At 29.6% G+C, this 21,812-nt stretch overlaps 1 protein-coding gene and 1 pseudogene across 1 annotated transcript; one reads left to right on the top strand and one right to left on the bottom strand.

The window, feature by feature from the left end:
* The first annotated feature begins 5,472 nt into the window (after window positions 1-5,472).
* GA2OX8 (gibberellin 2-beta-dioxygenase 8) lies at window positions 5,473-7,817 on the top strand. The gene is made up of 3 exons (NM_001255510.3): window positions 5,473-6,022; window positions 6,466-6,814; window positions 7,314-7,817. Exons 1-3 carry the CDS (start codon window positions 5,622-5,624, stop codon window positions 7,563-7,565), a joined length of 1,002 nt encoding a protein of 333 aa, NP_001242439.2. The 5' UTR covers window positions 5,473-5,621; the 3' UTR covers window positions 7,566-7,817.
* Window positions 7,818-19,718: 11,901 nt separating this feature from the next.
* LOC100808679 (pentatricopeptide repeat-containing protein At1g26900, mitochondrial-like) lies at window positions 19,719-21,806 on the bottom strand (annotated as a pseudogene).
* Between the last annotated feature and the right edge of the window lie 6 nt (window positions 21,807-21,812).

The following is a 21,812-nucleotide window of genomic DNA, read 5'->3' as shown; positions in this document are numbered from 1 at the left end:
TATATATATATATATATATATATATATATATATATATATATATATATATATATATATATATATATATATATATATATATTTTTTTTTTTTTTTTTTTAATTTTATGATTTGATTATACTTAATATTAAGATTGATATAAAATATCAACAACCTGATTTGACCTGGTCTCTTCATATATTATCAAACTCTTAATTGAGTAAAGATTGATTTGATGATAAAAAAAGAAAAAAGAGAAAAATAAGTTGTGGGTTTGAGTCATTCTGCTAACAAAGAAAAACTAATAAATTAACCAATAGTATTTGTTGTTAAAAGAAAAATCTTAATCTGAGTTGAGTTTAAGTTCAAATCTCTTGATAAAATTTTTGAATTGAGTTATAACAAAAATTTGCTTGTCTCCCAGATATTCCATTTAAAATGGAAAGACTTGGTCTTTAGAGATGTATGATTAATCTTGTCTTACATTGATAGTTAAATTTATTTATTTTTATTTAAAGAAAGAGTTCTTAACCCAATAGTTTTTGGTCAAACGCTATTTATAATATTCGCCTCCTAGTGAATTTTTTTAAAGATCTTTGTTGTGTTATTCAGAACAAATTATCTTTGTTTCAGCCCATTTGTCTCTATGAACAAGACATTTTCTTGACTTATTTATTTGAAGCTAGTTCTTTGAAAGGTCAGCCATGTACGTTGTCGAGTATAATGAACAATATGTACTAACGATGTAATAAATCCAAGAAAACTTGTCTTGCTCGATCGTATACTGAGACATCGAGATGAAAAGGGATAAATAAGGACTTTTACATTACTGCAAATAGGTTGGGATAAGAAAATTAAGGACAGGTGGAAGAAGCCTCCTTTAATTTACTGTTTCATTATTTGTTCTATCTCTTCTTTTTTGTGTTTTTTTTAGTCCTGTTAGTTTAGTTCTAATGACTTTTGTTCCTTTCGTCGTTTTTTTGTTCTTCTCACATGCTCCTTTCTCATGTTTCGGTGCGTGGTTTGTATTTGTATGAACCGTACGTACTAAAGTGTACTTAAATTTTTAGTCTTTGAAGAGACATTCGCGGCTGAATGTTTTGTAATTTACTGTATTCACATAATGTCAAGCATTAATGTGTGTGTCTTATTTATTTTTATAAAAACGTAACTAATAACTACAACTTTTAAAGGATAAGCTGATTTATGCAATTGAAACCTTTTTTTTCAAATGCCATAGAAATCTAAACATACTAAACTGACATACTAATGAAAACAAACTTCATTAAAAATGTATTTAAATAGCGTGAAGGGAGAATTTATTTTATTTTCTACATTTCAAAATTAATGGATTAAATAAAATACAACTATATACTCTAAAATATTTAATTACAGTATAATTGAAATATATGTATATAAATATTTATCTTGTACATTTTACAACTTAAAATACTAGCTAGAGTGGAGGGAGAGAGATGTTAGAATATATGATTTAAATAAAAAATTCAGTTTTACTTTTCCTCAAAATTCAAGATTAAAATATACTTGTGATAATTATTTTTGTTAACATATTTATTTTAGTACAATAAATAAAATATAACTAATTATTTATTACATTTAAAAAAAATAAGAATTGCTATATATTCAATGATTTACACATAATCTAAACAATCGACTCCGCTTAATAGGAAAAGGCAGGTGTTATTATTGTTGCTTTTTATTTTCACATCATTGAATGTAGATGAAATCAAACATATATGTCTAGGACAGTAACTAGCATGAATATGAGAGAGAGAGAGGGGGGGGGACTTGATAAATGATGGGGTTTTGATGAAAGAAATGCTTAGTTTAAGAACATCTACATATGTTGAATCCAGTTGTTATACAATTAGTCATTTTAGGATGCAAATTAAATACTTAAGAGTTCTTCTTTCCTCCATATGGCTACGTTCCTAACTTAGATTATATAAGTTTTAATTATTACCCAATTGAAGTTCAGCAAGTTTTTTAACTTTTAGAATAGAGAAATTATTTTTCTTTATTTTTTGACTTTTAGTCAAATGCATACTTTTTTTCATCAGTATTTTCTTCAGATATCATATAACATCAAGAAGAAACAAGATGTTCTGTATGTAATTGTTCGGGTTGAAAGGTTCATTAAGAAATTTCAAAACAAATTAAAAAAAAATTAATTATCCATTTAATTCTTATAATTTTTAAACTTATATTTTTTAGTCCCTCAAATTTAATAAATAAATTTTTTAGTCCAACAAATTTACATTTTAATTATAAAAAAAATTTATCGTTAAATTTTTTTAATTTTATTAGTTAAAAAGTTTTAACGATAAAAACTTTTGGAAATTATAATACAAACTTTAAAAATTAAAAAAATTAACTTATTAATTTTAAGAACTGGGAATAAGTTTAGAGATTATAAAAACTATATGATTAATTAAACCAAACAAAAGTATTACGGGCCTAACATAGGTATCTCATATTTTCATGTATAAGGATTTTTTTAACAGTAAAGAGTTATTTTTTTTGAAATATAGATATTACCAAAAGTAAACTATTTTTTTTTCAGTAAAATGTTTTTTTTTATATATATATAATCTGAGATCACATGATACCTTCTAACTAATTAGCTTGAATGTCTATCCGATAATCAAATTATTATCATCGTCATATATGCCATTTTTATTTTTGCAAGAATCTCATGAAACATGCGTGCATTTGTTCAAATTAAACATGTTCGTATTCGATCAACTAAAATAAATTAGTTATGACTTACAAAAGAATCGTTAAAAAATGTTTGATGCACAAACATTTTATATATTAAAATATATTAGATGCTTAGTCATAAGATTGTTATATATAAAATATTTAGCTATTTAGGATTCTCAAATTACTTATTAGAAAATAGTGTTGGAGATAGACTATATGTATTTTCATTATCTCTATAGAGTGATTGACAGATTCTTTGAACTCTAAATAATTAATACAATTATCCATTAAAAAAATCATACAATTATAATTATAACTTAAGCTAAAATCATTTTCCCACCTACTTATGGCATACTCTTTCTTCACTTAACCAACCGTTTTTTGGTTAAGATTCTCATATTTGATATTGCACCTTCTTTTTTTATGAAATATGTCTGACATTGTTGTATTGGGGTACAGTTTAATCTTGTAAATATAACTTTAGACACACACACACACACATATATATATATATATATATATATATATATATATATATATATATATATATATATATATATATATATATATATATATATAATAATAATAATAATAATAATAAATAGATGTCTATTTCTGTAAAAAGAAATAGGTGTCCCTATAATTTATTGTATAAATAATTCATAATTATTATAAAATTTATGAATTCTTATAATACGTACGTTTAAAACAAACATTATATTTTTATTTTGTGGAACATATTTAACCATAAGAGTGATTCATTGGATTATTTGATGGTCATGTTTGATTTTGAATTTTTTTATGTATCTGTTTTTATTGTTTATTTTTAAAAAAAATTAACAAATTTTTAAAATAAATTATTTTTATTTACAGGCTGTACGTCAAGTTATCTGTTAAGATATGAGAGTATAGTGTGAACGTAAACCTATAAAATATGAACAATTTATGTAGAGGCGGAATCATGATTTTTATACAAGGGGACCAATATATATAAAAATCATGACTTTGAAAAGAACATTTAAATATTCACATCCATGATAAATATAAGTAAGAATTTCTTTTGGTAGAGAAAAATTTAGGAAGAGAAATGGTGTCTCAATCAAAAATATGAAAAGCCTTTTGAGTTTAAAAAATACTTACAAATGTAATTACGTTTAACTTATTCTAAGAAGACGAGTGGAAAGTGGAAAGCCTTCGATTTAAAGTCCAAAGAATGAGAAAATTAAGGTGGTCATAATATAATTTTATGCATAGTATCATAAGAATTTCTAAAATCTTGGACGGGTGATGGCCACCATTGGCTCAGCCTATTCATGTCGCCGGCTTAGACGTACGACCAGACTTACAATTTTAGTTTTACAAATAAGATCAAATTATATTTATTGATGTAGATTTTTATAGGATAAAATAACTGTCCTATTATAACCTTACCACCACATAGGTTATAAGGAAATGCATTATTTTCTTAATTAAAAAATGAATTAACGATATTGCAAATACTTTTTTTTTTCTGTGTGCGTGTGAGAAAGATTAAAACCCAAAATCTACATCAAGAGAAGTTAGTCGAATATATATTATATTCATTCCTTTTTGAAAATAAGGAAACATGATTAGTTCAAGAATCGTATTTTTGTATCAAAATTCATTCACTTTTTAATTTACTATGCTTTTTTTTTTTTATCACTGAAGAATATTACTATGTAATATTTCTAATTGCGGTTCAAATTCGACTTCCTGGCACTTAATAATTAGGAATATTCTTGAATTGATGATTTATTTCTATATAGGAAATAATAATGTATTGATTTGCTTTAAAAAAAATAATGTATTGATTTGTCTTAACAAATTGCAATATATTAATGGTTCGATGTTGAATTAGATTCTTTTGGTCTAATCATTATCTAATCAAAATTAAATTCTTAGTCTTGTCATTGCGAGTCTATTATAATTAACAACAACATTCTTGCAATATAAAGGGTTAATTAAACTTAAGGTTTTAAAAAACAAATTTTATATTGATATGCAACTTGATTCATATCGAAAAACAACACCAAAAGTATATGAGGTGTTACATCTAAGTTTTGTCAATAATAATAATAAGATAAATGGTAGTTGTATGACAAGGTGTACAATTAAGTTAGAAGAAAAAGAAAAAAATTGAAATGTGATAAATGATAAAACAGATGAGATAAATAAATACAAAATAATATAAGTACATATTATTATTGTGTTGTATGTGTATTATATATCTTTTTCAACCTATATAAATGGATAGACTTGAAGTTCCAAAACCTAAATACATACTTAAAATATAAATACAAAGTTATTTACCAATTATATTACTCTATATTAATATATAAAATTTTCTTTTATGACAATAGATAATTGATTTTAGAAAAAACGTGCTAGGTTCTCTATATTATTGCAACCTTAGAAATAGCTAGTGAAAAGCAAGTTTGTTATTCAGAGAGAGAACTCGGTGTGGCTGGCCGACAGAAAATTTTCTATTGGATGACAAGGAAGTTGGCTATCCATTGCTTAGTGTAAAGCGAAGAAGTGTGAACAAATATCCTCAGAAGCTGCCTTTTCAAAAGCAAATACATTTCGATTTATAAAAAAGATTGTACTAGTAGTAGTAGAAACCAATATTAAAAAGGAAAGAAAGAAAAATAGGAGAAAAAGATGAAAAATCACACATAGACCCTTTCCTCTCTCGATACTATAACTGCGAATGCGTAGGGGACAGTGAGAGCCAGATGTCTCCTCTATATAGTTCGTAACGCCTCTTTCTTACCTCTCATTCATGCATTAGCAATATTTCTCAATCTCTCTTCTTACCCATTTCCTCCCCCCCTCTTTCTCTTTTCTTGTTCTGTTTTTATTTTCACTGTTCTCTGATAACAACGTTGTTAGTTGTCACCATGGTTGTTCTGTCTCAGCCAGCATTAAACCAGTTTTTCCTTCTGAAAACATGCAAGCCCACGCCCTTGTTCGCGGGGATTCCTGTGGTCGACCTCACGGACCCCGATGCCAAGACCCACATAGTCAATGCCTGCAGGGACTTCGGCTTCTTCAAGCTCGTGAACCACGGTGTTCCGTTACAGTTCATGGCCAATTTGGAAAACGAAACCCTCGGGTTCTTCAAAAAACCTCAATCCGAGAAAGACAGGGCTGGTCCCCCTGACCCTTTTGGCTACGGCAGCAAGAGGATTGGCCCTAACGGCGATGTCGGTTGGGTCGAATACCTCCTTCTCAACACCAACCCTGATGTCATCTCCCCCAAGTCACAGTTCATTTTCAGAGAAGGTCCTCAGAATTTCAGGTAAAACAGAGTTCCCTGTTTTTCTCTGTTTTAACAAAAAGAAACACCAAGTCCCACATTTATTCATTAACATGATCATATATGCCAAACTTCAAATTTCCAAAGACAAATCTTAACCGGTGTCGCATGACATTGATTAAGGAATTTCTAACAAAGAAATTTAAAATATAAATATTTTTATTGGAAACGTAAAATTATGTTGCTTATATTTTTTATATATTCTTATATGAATTACAGACTAAATACTTATTTCTTTTAATTTTTTGACCAATAACTTAAAAAGTACTGTTAATCAGACCCATTTTAAAAGAAGTACTGTTAATCAGACCCATTTTAAAATGGTATTAGGCATATATTAAAGTTCTCACATTTAAATAGAAAATCACCTTAACTTTATGAGAAATAACTCACATTTTTTTGTGTGTGGCATCATTGATTTTCAGGGCGGTGGTGGAGGAATACATTAGAGCGGTGAAGAACATGTGCTATGAGGTGTTGGAATTGATGGCTGAGGGATTGGGGATAACGCAGAGGAATGTGTTGAGTAGGTTGCTGAAGGATGAGAAGAGTGATTCTTGCTTCAGACTTAACCACTACCCGCCATGCCCGGAGGTGCAAGCATTGAACGGAAGGAATTTGGTTGGATTTGGAGAGCACACAGACCCACAGATAATTTCTGTCTTGAGATCTAACAGCACCTCAGGCCTGCAAATCTGTCTCACAGATGGCACTTGGGTTTCTGTCCCACCTGATCAAACTTCCTTTTTCATCAATGTTGGTGACACTCTTCAGGTACTATTAATGCTTTTACTCAAATATTTTCATCTAAATATTTAATATTCCATATCTTCATTTATTATCTCATTTATTAGTGTATAGATTTTACTCTCTCAATCACATAAACTGTATGTGATGGGATGAATTCTTATTTTATAAGATTAGTTTACATGTAAGGGAAAAAAATAAATAAGATTATATATGATATAGTAAAAGTGTCATATAGTACTGGGATCGGCCTCATAGTAAGATGTTGGAACATAATACAAAAGGTCTTAAACTTCAGAGTCACTATTGTAAAAAATAAATGAAATTGTCACATGGTAAAAGCCAGATTAATTCACTTGAATTGTTACAATATCTGGGTGACGTGTCGCTAAAGGACTCACTTATCCTCCTTGGAAAAGACATTCCGACAAACATTTTGATATGGGGTATTTTAAAAATTTTGCTTTTGGGTGTGTTTTCTTACCAAAAAAATCTTGTAATCTGGTTGTGGACGAAACCGATGCAGGTAATGACTAATGGGAGGTTTAAAAGTGTAAAGCATAGAGTTTTGGCTGACCCAACCAAGTCAAGGTTGTCAATGATCTACTTTGGAGGACCACCCTTGTGTGAAAAGATAGCACCTTTACCTTCACTCATGTTAAAAGGAGAAGAGAGTTTCTACAAAGAGTTCACATGGTGGGAATACAAGAAGGCTGCGTACGCGTCAAGGCTAGCGGATAATAGACTCGGCCCTTTTGAGAAATCTGCTGCTGATTAAGGAGGCAAAGTGTGTCAAAATTCTACTACTCAATTTTGGCACGTGTTGTTAGGCCAACTTTTTTATTTTTTATTTTTTTTGGGTGTGTGTATCTAGGTTCCAAACAGTTGACTTTACTTGAGATATATAGAAAATGAATAGGTTGCTTATGCACTTCCTTTTAATCCTTGTTCTTTTTCTTGTTTGATTGAAGTGTAATAGTCACTACTGCCCTTCTATTATCAATGAAACGCAACTCTAGTCACAGCTTTTCATTAATTTTTGCGGTGTATTATATCGAGGAATTAGGATAAACACGGGAATAAAATACTCCTATTATTTAATGATAATAAAAATATATATTAAAGTGCAAATATATATATGTTACAAACATATAATTTGAAGAAAAAAAGTAGATTATTAGTATATCACATTATGCTTATTATTAACATTGATTAAAAATTTAATATTAATTGAAACGATTAAAAAATTGAAAAAAATAATTTTATTAAATACTAACTGATTAAAAAAAAAAAAGAGTAACTAAGTACGTAGTAGTAGTACATATATAGAGTTTCGACGCAACATCGTGACCACATTCTCGTACTTTGGGTTTTCCACCTTTATCACTTTGACGCATGCCTCGTGAAGAGCAAGATCTCGCACTCCATCCAACGCGCATTCGACCAAGCACTCATCTGTCTAGTGTAGTAGATGCACCTCGCTGGCTTGCTTTCGGCCACTATATATTTACTCTCATTATTTTATATTTATGTTTCGGAGTTGAAATTCAGAAAATGATTGATGTTTTAGTTTTAAATTCAAAAAGTCATATACTATTGAAAAAATAGATTATAAATAAAAAAACTTATATCTCAAACATATCTTAAATAATCTTCATTTCTAACACACAACTGTCATGGATGGACGAAGAGGCGAATTTGTAAAACTTTGGAAGAGAGGACGTTAAATAATGTATGATATATTTTTGAGATAATTCAAATAGGTCAACATCTGAGGGAATGTGAAGAAATCAATACACAAATTATTGATTTCTTGTGAAGACTATCGTGCAATGACTTTGACTTCTTGTTCATCCGGTACACCAAAATTAAGAACGTACATATTAATCAACATTCCCCCATTGGCTTAACATATAAAGACTCTAGATTCTGATTTATTTTGAAACTGATTGATGTCCGCGTTTGATTTCTGATAGTTCTCACTTCTCAACAACCAAACCTTACCCGCCATTTTCTCAATTCCCCTGGGCTTTTTTGTCATTATATATACCTTCTTAGAGAAACAAACTCGGAACATACATGTTTGTGGAAAATGTTGAACCAATGCTTCAAACAGAAAAATATATACTTCTAAATATACTCCTTTCATATTCAATTATAAGTGAAAATAAATTATTTTTTAATTAAAATGACATAATTTAATAAAATTAAAGTATACTATAACAATATGATCCTTTAAGAGACCGTGACAATGATAATGAAAATAATATATAATAATGATATTTAAACTAAATATAAAAATACGTATTTGATTTTATGTATGCTGTATGATGTTTCAGAGTCTAGAGTGAATTGAAAAAAATAAACATGATTATTATTTAATAGATGACTGTTATTTTGTATAACTTTAGAATAAATCATGTCAATATGTATTACGTTTAGTCCAATCATAAAATGACATCAGGATTATATATTAGTAAATTAAATTTGATTTTTTTTTTCAATTTAAATATGAGAATCTTATTACAGATTTTATATTTTTAGTTTTAATTTAATGTTTTATTAAAATATTACTTTATCACTAATCTTCCTAATTCAATACCTAATTTCCTACTTCTGAATCTCGTAGCCTTCGTCCCCTTCTCATTACCTTGTCACCTACAACGTGCCTCACACCGGATAATTGGCTTTCTTTTCGATTTTAATCTCGTAGCCTTTGTTCCCTCCTGCTTTTGATTTGCGTTTTAATTTCTATCTCCCTCGTTTTTCCTATTAGGTGTTCATTCTCAAATAGGTCGAATAATTGGTTTTCTTTGATATTAAAGTAATCCGTGACTTTTTTGTTACTCTGTGCAGTAGATTTGCTTGTGGGTGGTTTAAAAATTCGATCTTTGTTGTTTATGAAGATAGTTACATGTACCCTTTTTTTCCCATGGCAAATTGACTTGCATAATTTTCTGAAGCAGCTTTTTTTTTTTCTTTTCTTTTCTTAAGCAGTTCTTTTTATTACCTACTGTTGATATAGATTACTGTATTTTTCTTCTTCAAAAAGTAAGAGTAGGACATAACGGATCAACCTCACAAAATTGCTCTGGGTCGAAAAAGTTTTTGTTTTTTCCAAATCAAACCCTTACCTTGCGGGGAGTTACGTTGAGTATTCAAATTATGTTTATTTTTTTCCTTTAGTTTTTACCGTCCCTTCTTTTTTGTCTAAAATATGCATGCTTGCAATCGGAGGTAGGATAACACCGCGAGGTAGGAGACATGTCGTGGGTGGTCAGGTAATCGTGAGAAGAGAACAAAGCTACTGGATTAGAAATAAAGTGATCTTTTAATAAAACATTAAATTAAAAATCAAAATAAAATATAATTTTTTATAAGATTATCAAATTTGAATTAAAAAATAAATAATCAAATTTAATTAACTGACATGATTATATAATTCACATTACATTTCATGATTAAATTATATTATAATACACGTTAATGTAACATTTTTTTTAAAAAATCACATCAAAATACCCGATTAATGGATTAATAAGTCAACAAATAATAAATCCTATCACCATGACTCATTCACCATCTGCATATCCATGATCTCATACAATAATATTTGATCTGAGAGCTGATGGTGATATTACGGCGCGGTGAGCACAGGGATGGAAACAAGGCATATATGATGGCATTTGGGATATGTCGATCACCAAATTTGACTATAGTGGTAGCTACGTACGATGAAAACCCCAATGATATCATGAATTGTCTCAATTAACAAAGCGCGGTAACGGTGCATTGATAACTGAGAAATTGTATTTATTTTGTGTAAAAAAACGAAAATAAATTAATTGACATAAAAAAGGGATAAAAACACCTACACGTTTCTAGGTTTCGAATATAAGTGACTTTAGAACTCTTAAAGCAAAATTTCAAATTCAGTCTTATTGATAAAAAAACTGTTATTAAAAGAAATTATTTTACTAAATGTCAGTTAGTTGGGGCAAAAATTTCCTGTAAAGATTCATCCACACAAATCCAATAAATATTTTTCTGTTGGAGTTCGATCTAATAAATATTTCACAATGATAATACAGTGAAAAAAATAAAAATAATATTAAAAAAATTTATAAGAAACTACTATTGCATGACTACAATATATCAAAATAATCTCATTAATTTGGCACATTGCTGTATAGAGGTGCTCATCACTTATCTTGTCCCACCAACCTGATCCAATTTGAGAGAACTTTGATGGAGCTCGAGTTGATTTGATAGATTTCAAGGGTATGTTCGAGTTCTACTCCGAATTGTTCTAATCTAATGTTATATGTTCTTTAAAAAAATATAAATTTCAAAATAATAATGTATTAATTATACAATTTTTGTTATTTAATAAATAATGTTTTTTCTAATATGATATTATATTTATATTGATATCATTTATCTTAAATATTCTAAAATATATCTTAATTATAACTATATACTTCGCTAAACTTATAATTTAATTATGCATATATTTTCTTTATAAGGACTACATATAATCTTAAGATTAATATATTATGCTAACAAATCAGGTTAACTTGATCTTATCTCAAATATATTATTAGGTATGCCAAAAATTTGAATTCACAGATTGGTCTCTGTTAAAATTTTAGACTGAGTTGATCTTATCCCAAATATTATCATGTATGCCAAATTTGAATTCACAAGACTGGTCTTTGTCCAAATTTTAGATTGAGTAGGAACATAGCTAGGTTAACCCATACTCGCGCTGATTGAGCATTTCACATGTTGCTACTTGCTAGGCTTTGCCAATTTTTGCAGCCATTGTAGTTTGTACGGTTGACTTATGTTTCTGTTGGTTTCGTTTCTTGTTATATTTCGTTTTTGGATTGTATTCCTTCTCCTTCAACCTCGATTTGACGATTTTGTATTTTTTTTATTCTTCAATTTTCCTTAAGCATTTTACTAACAATCATACTTTAAACAAAAATGATTCCTTTTATCATCTAAAATCTTAAGAAAAATGAACACAATAAAATATTTTTGATCCTTCTTAATATTTGTATGCAATACTAAGTCAAGTCCAGAGTGAACACGGTGTTTATCATAATAAATTATTAAAAGCTTAAGATAAAATTGAAATAACTTAATATGGATTTTCTTATATCTTATGTTTCTAATTGATTGTATCTACAAGCACTGTGTTCATAGTGAATTGCTCATGATAAAAATTTATACAATTGAATTTTTGTGATCTTGAAATATTTGTCTTTATTTTGAAGACATAAAATTATAATGAGTTTTTTTTAAAAGGATAAAGTCATAATGAGTTGATTTTTTTTACCTTAAGTTATTTTAAATTTTTTTTAGTCTACATATTTAATAACTCGGAATTATATCTGTAATAAATTTATTTAAATATAGTATATGTACAGTTATAAAATATGAAAAAATTGTTTATGGTTTAAGAAACAGAGAAGATTAGTGTAACGCGAGACAAAGCCATGCATGCATTTAGTAAGAACATTTTTGTTTACTCTTTACAAAAAATAAGTATTGACTTCTAACTAACAACTTCACAAAGTGCGTTATAAAAAATTAAACTCTGGTGTAACCTGTTTTTTTTTTTTTTTTAATATAAGTGATCTATGTATATTTTTTAAATAAACAAATTGAGTATCACAAATACAAAATTAAAATAAAATCAATTATTTTACTTTTACTTTTTCACAAAGAAGTGTAGGACTTGAGATTGCAAATTACTTTTATTTTATCCAAAGAATGTGTAAGACATAAAGCTAGCTATAAGAAAGAGGTTTTTTCCCGTGTGAAGCAAAGTATTTCCAAATTGGTAGTTAAATATTAATTCCTCCAACTCCAAGGTGTAGAACTAAAGTAAACTTTATTTCCCGTAATGTGATGAAATTCATCTGGTTATATGATTAATTTTTGAAAATTCGTGAAGGTTTGATTATGAGATTGAAAATTAACTCGACAGGAATAGTTCAATTCTTATTCTTAATTATTTTATGAAGTATGTTTTGGACGTTTAATAAAAAAAAGTAAAATTATTGAATTAAATGTATGAAGCTTATTTTTTTAAATTTTATTAACAAATATTTAAAAAACACTATTGATACATGCCTTTATTTATTGATTAATAATTTCTAAATAACTTTTTTTGCCATGCTTAAATTTGAAATGAAACAACTGCTCCACAGTGTAACTTTTAGTACACACACATGACACAAGATATCTAGTATAATTCTATATTAAGATTATGTGGGGGACTGGGTGAATGCTGTTAGACTTATTTTTTTTTAAAATAAATTAATTAAAAGATCTCATACGATTTTAATATTTTTCAGAACTTTATTTTATGTTTTAGTTACTCATATATCTGGTCACTTTTAGTTTCAAACAAAAGTCATGTTGTTAATGGACTAAAGATTTGAATGTATTTAAAGTTTTCAAGGTAAAAATAGAGAAATAATGTGGAAAGCAAATAAAAATTATGAGATCAAATAGAAGTGAAGAATTTTACGGTAAATACATTGAAAATTGATAAGTATGTGATTCTTTTGCAAAGTTTCTTTAAGAATATGGTATTGTGCCTTAATATATCATGCTTGGCTCACCAGATCAAAATGGTGTGACTGAGAGAAGAAACCAAATCTTAATGAACATGACGAGGAATATGTTTACAAATTCCAAACTTTCTTGTTCAGTATGGAATGAAGCTCTTAAGACAATAACATACATATTAAACCAAGTTCCAACTAAAGTGGTCCCTAAACCCCTTTTGAATTATTGAAAGGTTAGAAAGCAAGTTTAAAACGTGTGCATGTTTGGGGTTGTCTAGCTGAAGTTAGGATATGTAATTCAAATGAGAGAAAGTTAGATCCAAGGACTATTAGTACATATTTTATTGGTTATAATAAAAAATCTAAAGGATACCAATTTTATTGTCCAACTTATAGTACTAGAATTGTTGAGTCAAAAAATGCAAAATTTTATTGTCCAACTTATAGTATTACATATTTCATTGATTTTACACTAACAATATGCATATAAATATAAATTAAATTCAGTTTGTATTTACTAAAAAAGCAATTATATACTAGTTCTTATTGGGTGCCATATTTATAAAAGCTTCCAAGTTAAGTAACTACAACTCTAACTCTACTCTACCGAGTACAGAGTCAGGTTCTACTTCCCACCAATTATGTAACAGCTATGCTGGCTCCTGATCAGCACGAATATTACTACGCGTTCATGAATGTACCACTACTTTGAAGTTGAAAGAATTACCTAACAGACAGAAAGAAAGAAACCGAGGTTTAATTTCCAAAAGTATAACATTCTTCGCAGGAGAGAAGGATATTCCATTACAAAGTATTTAAGATTCTTTCAGAGAGTCAAACCTACATAGAAAAAGGAATATTGCCAACTGTACTCGCTTGATTCTTTTAACATTTTCTTGAGTACTACATGTTTTCTAGTTTAATTTGGTAACTAAATTTAAATTTAATTTAAATAGTTTTATGATTTTAAAAACAAAGTGACAAAAATTAAATTTAGAAACTGTTATAAAAAAATTATATCACCAATTGCAATACATTTTGCACAACTAATACAATTGTGAACAAACAATGAATCAATCGTACATCAGTCCGAAGTAAAATTATACCACCATTGTACACCAAAAAATGTCAAAGTCATCATAAGTCAGTTCAATTATTGAAGTGGGTGAAGACTATTTAATGATGTCTAACAAAAAGAGATAAATAAGCATTTAAACATAAAAATTGTCGTATTAAACTTAACATATTGTGTTTTAAAAATAAAAGCAATCCATATCATTCAGAATATTTATAGTACTTTTCAAATTAAATCATATATTAATTTTGGCTAACCTCACACAATTTTTTTTTTGAAAAGCAAACCTCACAAAATTAAGTATATAGTTATATATATATTTTTACTTTATTCTTCCTTTTTTTAATAAATTATGATACGATTCTTATAAAAGATGCAATGGTGGATCATGAATGTATTAATTTCCAATTCTTTCTTATTGTATATTGTCGAAGGTCAACTATATGATTATTTAAAATAATAAGTTATTTTATTTCTACAACTCCACAAAGGTTCTGTCCCGATCGACAAGAATGCTATATATCACCTGATAACAGAAACTTGAATTTCATTGCAAGATAGAATATTCTTCGCAGGAGAGAGAGTAGTATTTATTTAATTAAACTAAATTACTAAAGTGTTTAATATCTTAAACAGCAAAATGAGATCATTAAGTTTAATTATTATTTTAGCCGTAGAATGTTGTAAAGGAATCGCCTAATTAAAGCAAATGGGTTGCCATGGGTACGTAACTATATTGTCAATGCATGTTATTTGTTCACGTATATGTCTGTCCAGTTTTCTTTTTTCCTTTTTGAACTTTTCACAGTTTAATTTGATTTGATTAAAAGTATATATATATGGCAAAACAAAAGAGAGTGTGTATTCATCTGGACAGGAGGACATCATGTCCATCACCGCAATCAATTATAAGTGGTCTCTCCGTGTGTCTTATCTGTTTCGAATACGAAAATGAAACAACACAAAATAAATGCTACTAATTAACTGCGTGTTTTTTCTATTTATCTTCTGCCAAGGCGACACATGCCCAGGCCCCCCTTCCCCCCTCTTTTTCTATTACAAATCCTCACTTCTGTTATTAATTTGCTACTTTCTTGTGCAAATATCTAACCATCCAGCAATTATCTAGTGTGGGTTTATTTTAATTTAAATTACTCATCCATCAATTTTGTCTTTAAAAAAACTCATATTTAGAGTTTTTTCTATTCATTCGATAAGCCAAATCATCTCTTATAAAAAAATTATCCATTATCTTATTATATTCATTATGTTGTTGAACCATACTCAAGATATTTAGTAGTCTAGAATATCTTTAATATAAGATATCTACAAACTAAAGAAATAACTTATCAATTGATTTTAATATTTGGCATTCTGATAAACAAGATCCTCCTAAGCATATGTCTAAATGATATTTGTAATTTTTTTTATCAAATACTATATTAGTGTTCTAAATATTTGTAAAGTTGAATCATTTCATAAATTTCTAAATTATTTGAAAAAAATTAATTAGATTTTTTTTCAATCGAGTCCTTAAACTCTTGTATTTTTTAAATGAATCTTTTAACTTTTAAGTCTAACTGTCGTTGAGAAAAAAATTAACTATCCGAGTCAATTATGTGAGTTTGTAGTGCGCCAGTAATTGAATAGGAATGTGAAAGAATACTTGACTAGTAGAAATTTCTCAACCAAATGTTTTAAACCTTGCTTTAGTGTAACAATTATTTTAGCCTCTCTTTTTTTCTCTCACTATAAACTAGAGTTTTAGAATAAATTTAGTTAATCATTCACTAATTTACCAATATATTTTAATTTTAATTTGGAATATACAAGTTTATAGTTCATTTAACAAATAAGAAAATATGAGTTCATTTCAGCACACGGTTTTAAAGGAATACGGCCTGTCGTTATTTTAAGGAAAAAATAAATCCTCGTAAGCATCTGTAAACCGAATACATGTTTTTAATAAGATTTTTTATGCGTCAGAAATTTCTTTTTTTAATAAGTTGATTCAAGTTATCTAGGTTTATTGAACTGTGCGTCTTTAAATTAAAGACGTAAGACGGCTTGATTAAAGCTAAGAAAATGTTTTAGACAGTTTAATATTGTAAGTTGACGTTTACAATATGAAAATAGCGTTAATTGCCACGAGAATATTTTAAATATTTTACTTTTTTTTTTAAATGCAAAGTATAACTTTCAAATTGTGAATAAAATAATAATCGTCTATATATTCAATAAAAAGTATAATAAACATTTTATGTGTAATTATTTTGAATTCATCTAAGGAATATAAACAAATAATTGAATCCGTTTATTTATTTTATATTTAAGTGTAACTTACAATAGAAATCCTACTGAGAGATGTGATTTTAAAATGCCAATTTAAGTAAATCAAAACACACCAAACTACTTATGAAATAAATATCCCAAAATGGTGATCCATGAATTTTTTTATCCAAAATCTGTTCGTACAAAGTTTGAATCAACAGTTTTTGGAGTTATAGTATAGAATTAAACTTTAAATTCTATGAGAATAAATTAATTAATTCAATACTAAATCATAAAAATATCATCTTTTTTTGTAAGGCAAGAAAATAGTATCATATTAATATTAGAAACTATCGAATAATAGTCACTTTAAATACTTGACGTTATCAAACAATGAAACTAGATCCTCTCTTACCTTCATGCTGTTGCAGTAGAAGAAAAAAACAACAATATTAGAATAGAAAAAATAAAGTAGAGATAAAAAAATAAAGAGACAAAGAAGATGTAGAGAAGATAGAAAGAGTGGAGAGGATTCAAATCCTCAAACAATAGCCATTTTAATTTTCCAATTTTAAAATGCCAATACGTAATAAAAAAATAGTTAAAAATATTATTATAATTGTAGAATTTAAATGTTTAGGTTATTATGATATAAATGCAGAGTATTCACTATTAATTTTTGTGTATCAATACATTTAGGATCTCTCCAAAATCACATTTTTTATGTTCACAAGCACATGTAAAAAAAATCGATTTTTAACTAACAAGAATGTGTTTAAAGAATAATTTATAGAGTACACGAGCACATAGAATATTTAAGAAAGATAAATGCATTTGAAAATTTGCTTTGGATAATGATTCTACGACCAACGCACAGATCCTTGTGGACAAGTCCGAATGAAAAACCTTAATGTAAAGATGCAAGAAGAGCAAAGCAAAATGGAATTTTCGAGATCCGAAGTTTATCTATTGACCGATCGAAGCCAACACTGGAAATACCTTTCGGTTTCGGCCAAAATTTAGTTTTGAATCTTAATCTTCAAAAAATGGTCGGCAATATTTTCAAGGACAAAATCTTTGCTAGGTTTCACTGAGTAGACCGACCTAATCATGCCAGCGGAGAGTACTTGAAACGTGAGGAATTTCACCGATTCCTTGTCTGCAATTTTATCCACAACAGTAGTAACTGATAAATGTTATCCAAAAACCAAGGTGACAGAAAGATATGAATATAAGACTATATACTCCTGCCACTTTATGATGCTTAATTATACCTACCGTTCAAGTTCATTGAACACTGCATGCTTTTACTTCTAGTGAGTCACTGACACACAAGCTTACAGCACTTCAGAAATTTATCATATCAAATGGTTTTCACATCTCTTGAATTGTCCACACTATGACACTATGCTAAATAAGAAAAATAATTGAGAAAGAAGGTTTATCCACGTGAGTGATGATGCAACGAGAGAAAATGTAAGTTAGAGATTTAAGTGTCCTAAAGTGGAAATAACTTATTTTAAAAGAAAAGTGTGTTTCTAATTATTAAATAGTTAACTGTTGAGATTTTAACTTTATAATTTATAATGTATGATCTCAATTATTTTAAATTAATAATTATAATTACGTTTTTATCTTTTGAAGATATACTATTTTGACTTTAGAAAAGTTAAATTTATGAAAAAATAGAATTATTATTATATAAGGATAGTTTTATGACGGCAAAGTGCTTATGAAATATATAGTGATAAATCAATAAGGAAGACAATTGGACTCATATCCAATGAATTTCCAGTTTTCCAAAAAATACTGATGATGAGTGTGAAAACTGTACTTTCTCAACAAAAAAAAAAAATCGAAAAATAGTAAGAAAAGTTTATAAGAAAAAAGCCTTGTTAATGTGAATCCTAGCCACGTGTTTGTACTTCTCTTTTCATTTTCATTTTATTTTATATCATATTTGTAAAAAAAATTTAATTCCCCTAATCTTTTGTGTGTATTTTACCCACACCAATTTCGGTTAAGGTTATTTTCTTAAGTCCAATTTTTTTGCATTGATTTGAATTACTCTATATATTTACACTGATTTGGGCCATTGAGTAGTATCATTTGGTTTAGGCTGCATAATAATGGGACCAACCTAGCGGGTCGGGCCGATATGTGAGTTTTGTAACATTTTTTTTTAATGTTTTCGGGGCATTTGCTTTGGGTTATGTCAGGGGCTTTAGTACAGAGTTTCTTTGGACTTGTATCTTTGGGTTGATAAATTCATGATCGAACTATGTAAATTGTTTGAACTTGTGATTTTGTTATCTCATTCAATTTTTTTAATTTTGTATTTATCTCTTAATTTAAATTCTGAAGTTGATTTAGCTGAAACAATATGCAAAACTTTCTTTTTAAAATGGATAGTAATGGGTGAGAAAACCTACAAAACAAAGATTTCCTCTATGGAGAGTGCTTAGTTGTCTCCTAAGGCGTCTCAGGTAGGTACCTCCTGTGGTTTTGGAGCACGACTCTGATTTTCATATTAGGAATTGTAATAGGCAAATAATCTTACAAATTAAATGCAACTTACAATCGAGTCCTTCAATAGATGGAAGATAGAGACATAATAGAGAAGTCAAACAAGGGTTAAGAATAGTGACATATGAAGATTGCCCCTACAATGTTATGGGTTTGACTTTTGAGGGATCGAGTTAAACGAAGTGGAAATCTTCTGTTAGAGAGAACAAAATAGATATTTGGTATGTTATAGAAAACAAATCTATCAAAGGTGGATCATAGTTTGGTGGAGAGTGTGTGTGTGTGTGGGGGGCGGGGGTTGTAAGAATTGTCAGCGGATCACAAAACCTTCAAACAATCTTTTTGGAGATCTCCTTATTATATGGAGGTATGAATGTTTGCAATTAAAGTACATGTTTACTTGTGAGGAATATTTAAGGCTATAAATACAGTAATATAGGATGTTGCATCACTTAGTGTATATTCAACTTCATTGTGACACTTTAAAATTCAATATATATGCCTTTTCACAGTAATCAAGGAAAATTCAAGAAGAGATGGAACCAACTTAGTGTTCCATACAACCTTTGGATTCGATCAAAATTGTATTACCAAGTGTTCCTACATGTCATGAGGAACTGTCTGTGTTCAGACATGTCAAACCGAGTTTTGGTGCACCATAGACTCATAGAGGGCCACCAGTTAGTGTAATTAATAGAGGCAACACTTTTGTTCTTTAGCCTTTAGTATTCTCATGCCTAATTATCAATTTCAACTCTGCTGAGTCCAACCTCCTTTACCATACTTTCTCCCTCGGTTTCATGTACCCCATAATTTGCTACTTTAACATTCCTTTGCTTCATTTCTTGCATTCTTGTAAAATCGGTGATTCTTCCAGCAACTGCATAAGTGCTAGAAATGAGGAGGGAATCTGTAGGATGCTCTGCATAAATGCTCTGCATAAATGCTCTTTAGCACATCTTTCACACACTTCCCTAATTTAACATCTCCATAGATTCTGCAAGCAGAAAGCAGTGTACGCCAAGCAGTAGCATCACCCTTTATTGGCAAGCTATCAATTAGTTTATGTGCTTCATGTAGCATTCCTGCTCGACCCAAGAGATCAATAAGACATCCATAATGCTCAACCTGTGGTGAAAACCCATATTCCTGAACCATGAGCTTAAAAACTTCCATCCCCTCAACCACAAGCCCTCCATGACTACAAGCAGTCAGAATTGCCAAAAACGTGACTTCATTTGGTTTAAACCCCTCCTTTTCCATCCTATTGAAAAGCCTAATGGCATTTTTTGGCTGCCCATGAACTCCGAGGCCCGAAATCATGGCAGTCCAAGATTTCACATCTTTATCTTCCATCCTCTCAAATATGTCCATAGCCTCATCTAGAAAGCCACATTTAGCATACACATCAACAAGAGCCGTTCCAAGAACCGCATCCAGTTTTACTTTCTGCTCTTCAACAAAACTAGCGACATGACGAACTACTTGTACTGATCCAGACGCAGGGCAAGCAGAGAGCAGCCCTGACAAGGTAGAAGAATTAGGTTTCATTCCTCGAACACTCATTTGCTCGAATGAAGCCAGTGCTTCTCCAACCATTCCATTTCTTGCATAATTCCCTATTAAACAGTTTCACAAGACAACATCCTTCTTGGCAACGCCATCAAAAACTTGACGTGCCAAAGAGATATGACCCACCTTTGCATACAAATCAATCAATGCAGTAATGTCATTCAAATTAGAACTAAATCCAATTTTGATGCAGTATCCATGGAGAGACTTCCCTACACCAAAGTTCCCTATGTAACCCGCAGCTGACAAAAGACTCAAGACAGTGGCAACACTGGCTTCAAGCCCAACCCAACACATCTTCCGGAACAAACCAAAAACCAAACAAGGCTGAGAAACAGAAACACACCCGCCCATCAAAGTGTTCCAAGACACCAAGTCATTTCCCTCAGGAAATTCATCGAAAAGCTTACGTGCATCTTCAATTCTCTTGCAAACACAATAAAAATGCAAAAGGGCATTCTTCACATCAACAAACACCCTATTCCCTGACTTCACTGCTACCCCATGAATCCCTTGCCCCACCCCAACTTCTGAAACTCGACCACAAGCCTTGAGAACCGTGATGAAAGAGAACTGGTCCAACCAAATTGCACGATTCCTCAGTTCGTTGAAAAAGGGCAAAGCTTTGTTGGGGAAATTGCTTAAAGAATAGCCTCTGAGCATTGCGTTGAACATGAAGAGATTTGGGGTTTGAATGTAACTGAAAATGGAAGCTGCGTAGTCCATGTCTATGATCGAAGCTGCGAGGAGCTTGCTCAGAGTGAAAGGAACGTTGTCGAGACCGGTCTTGACCATGTGGCCGTGAATTTGACGGATTTTGGAGGTGGTTTCGCATGATTTCAATGCGAAAATGAGGTTGTGGTGCAATGAGGGTGCGTCCGAAGACAATATTTTTGCTGTGTGCCTTGGCCAAAATGAGCTCATGAATAAGCACTCGCTGAAAAAAAAAACGAAAACCTTTTGTTTTGGGTTTAGAGGAAGAAGCAAGGCTAAGATG

The sequence above is a fragment of the Glycine max genome, chromosome 15, assembly GCF_000004515.6.
Source record: "Glycine max cultivar Williams 82 chromosome 15, Glycine_max_v4.0, whole genome shotgun sequence".
In the NCBI taxonomy this organism is placed as follows: domain Eukaryota; kingdom Viridiplantae; phylum Streptophyta; class Magnoliopsida; order Fabales; family Fabaceae; genus Glycine; species Glycine max.
This window is presented reverse-complemented; position numbering and strand designations above follow the sequence as displayed.

Excerpts from the sequence above, each read along its gene's own strand:
- GA2OX8 (NM_001255510.3), top strand. The coding sequence starts at position 5,622 with ATGGTTGTTCTGTCTCAGCCAGCATTAAACCAGTTTTTCCTTCTGAAA. Across the intron at positions 6,023-6,465 it reads GAAGGTCCTCAGAATTTCAG|GGCGGTGGTGGAGGAATACA; the intron begins GTAAAACAGAGT and ends ATTGATTTTCAG. Across the intron at positions 6,815-7,313 it reads ATGTTGGTGACACTCTTCAG|GTAATGACTAATGGGAGGTT; the intron begins GTACTATTAATG and ends AAACCGATGCAG.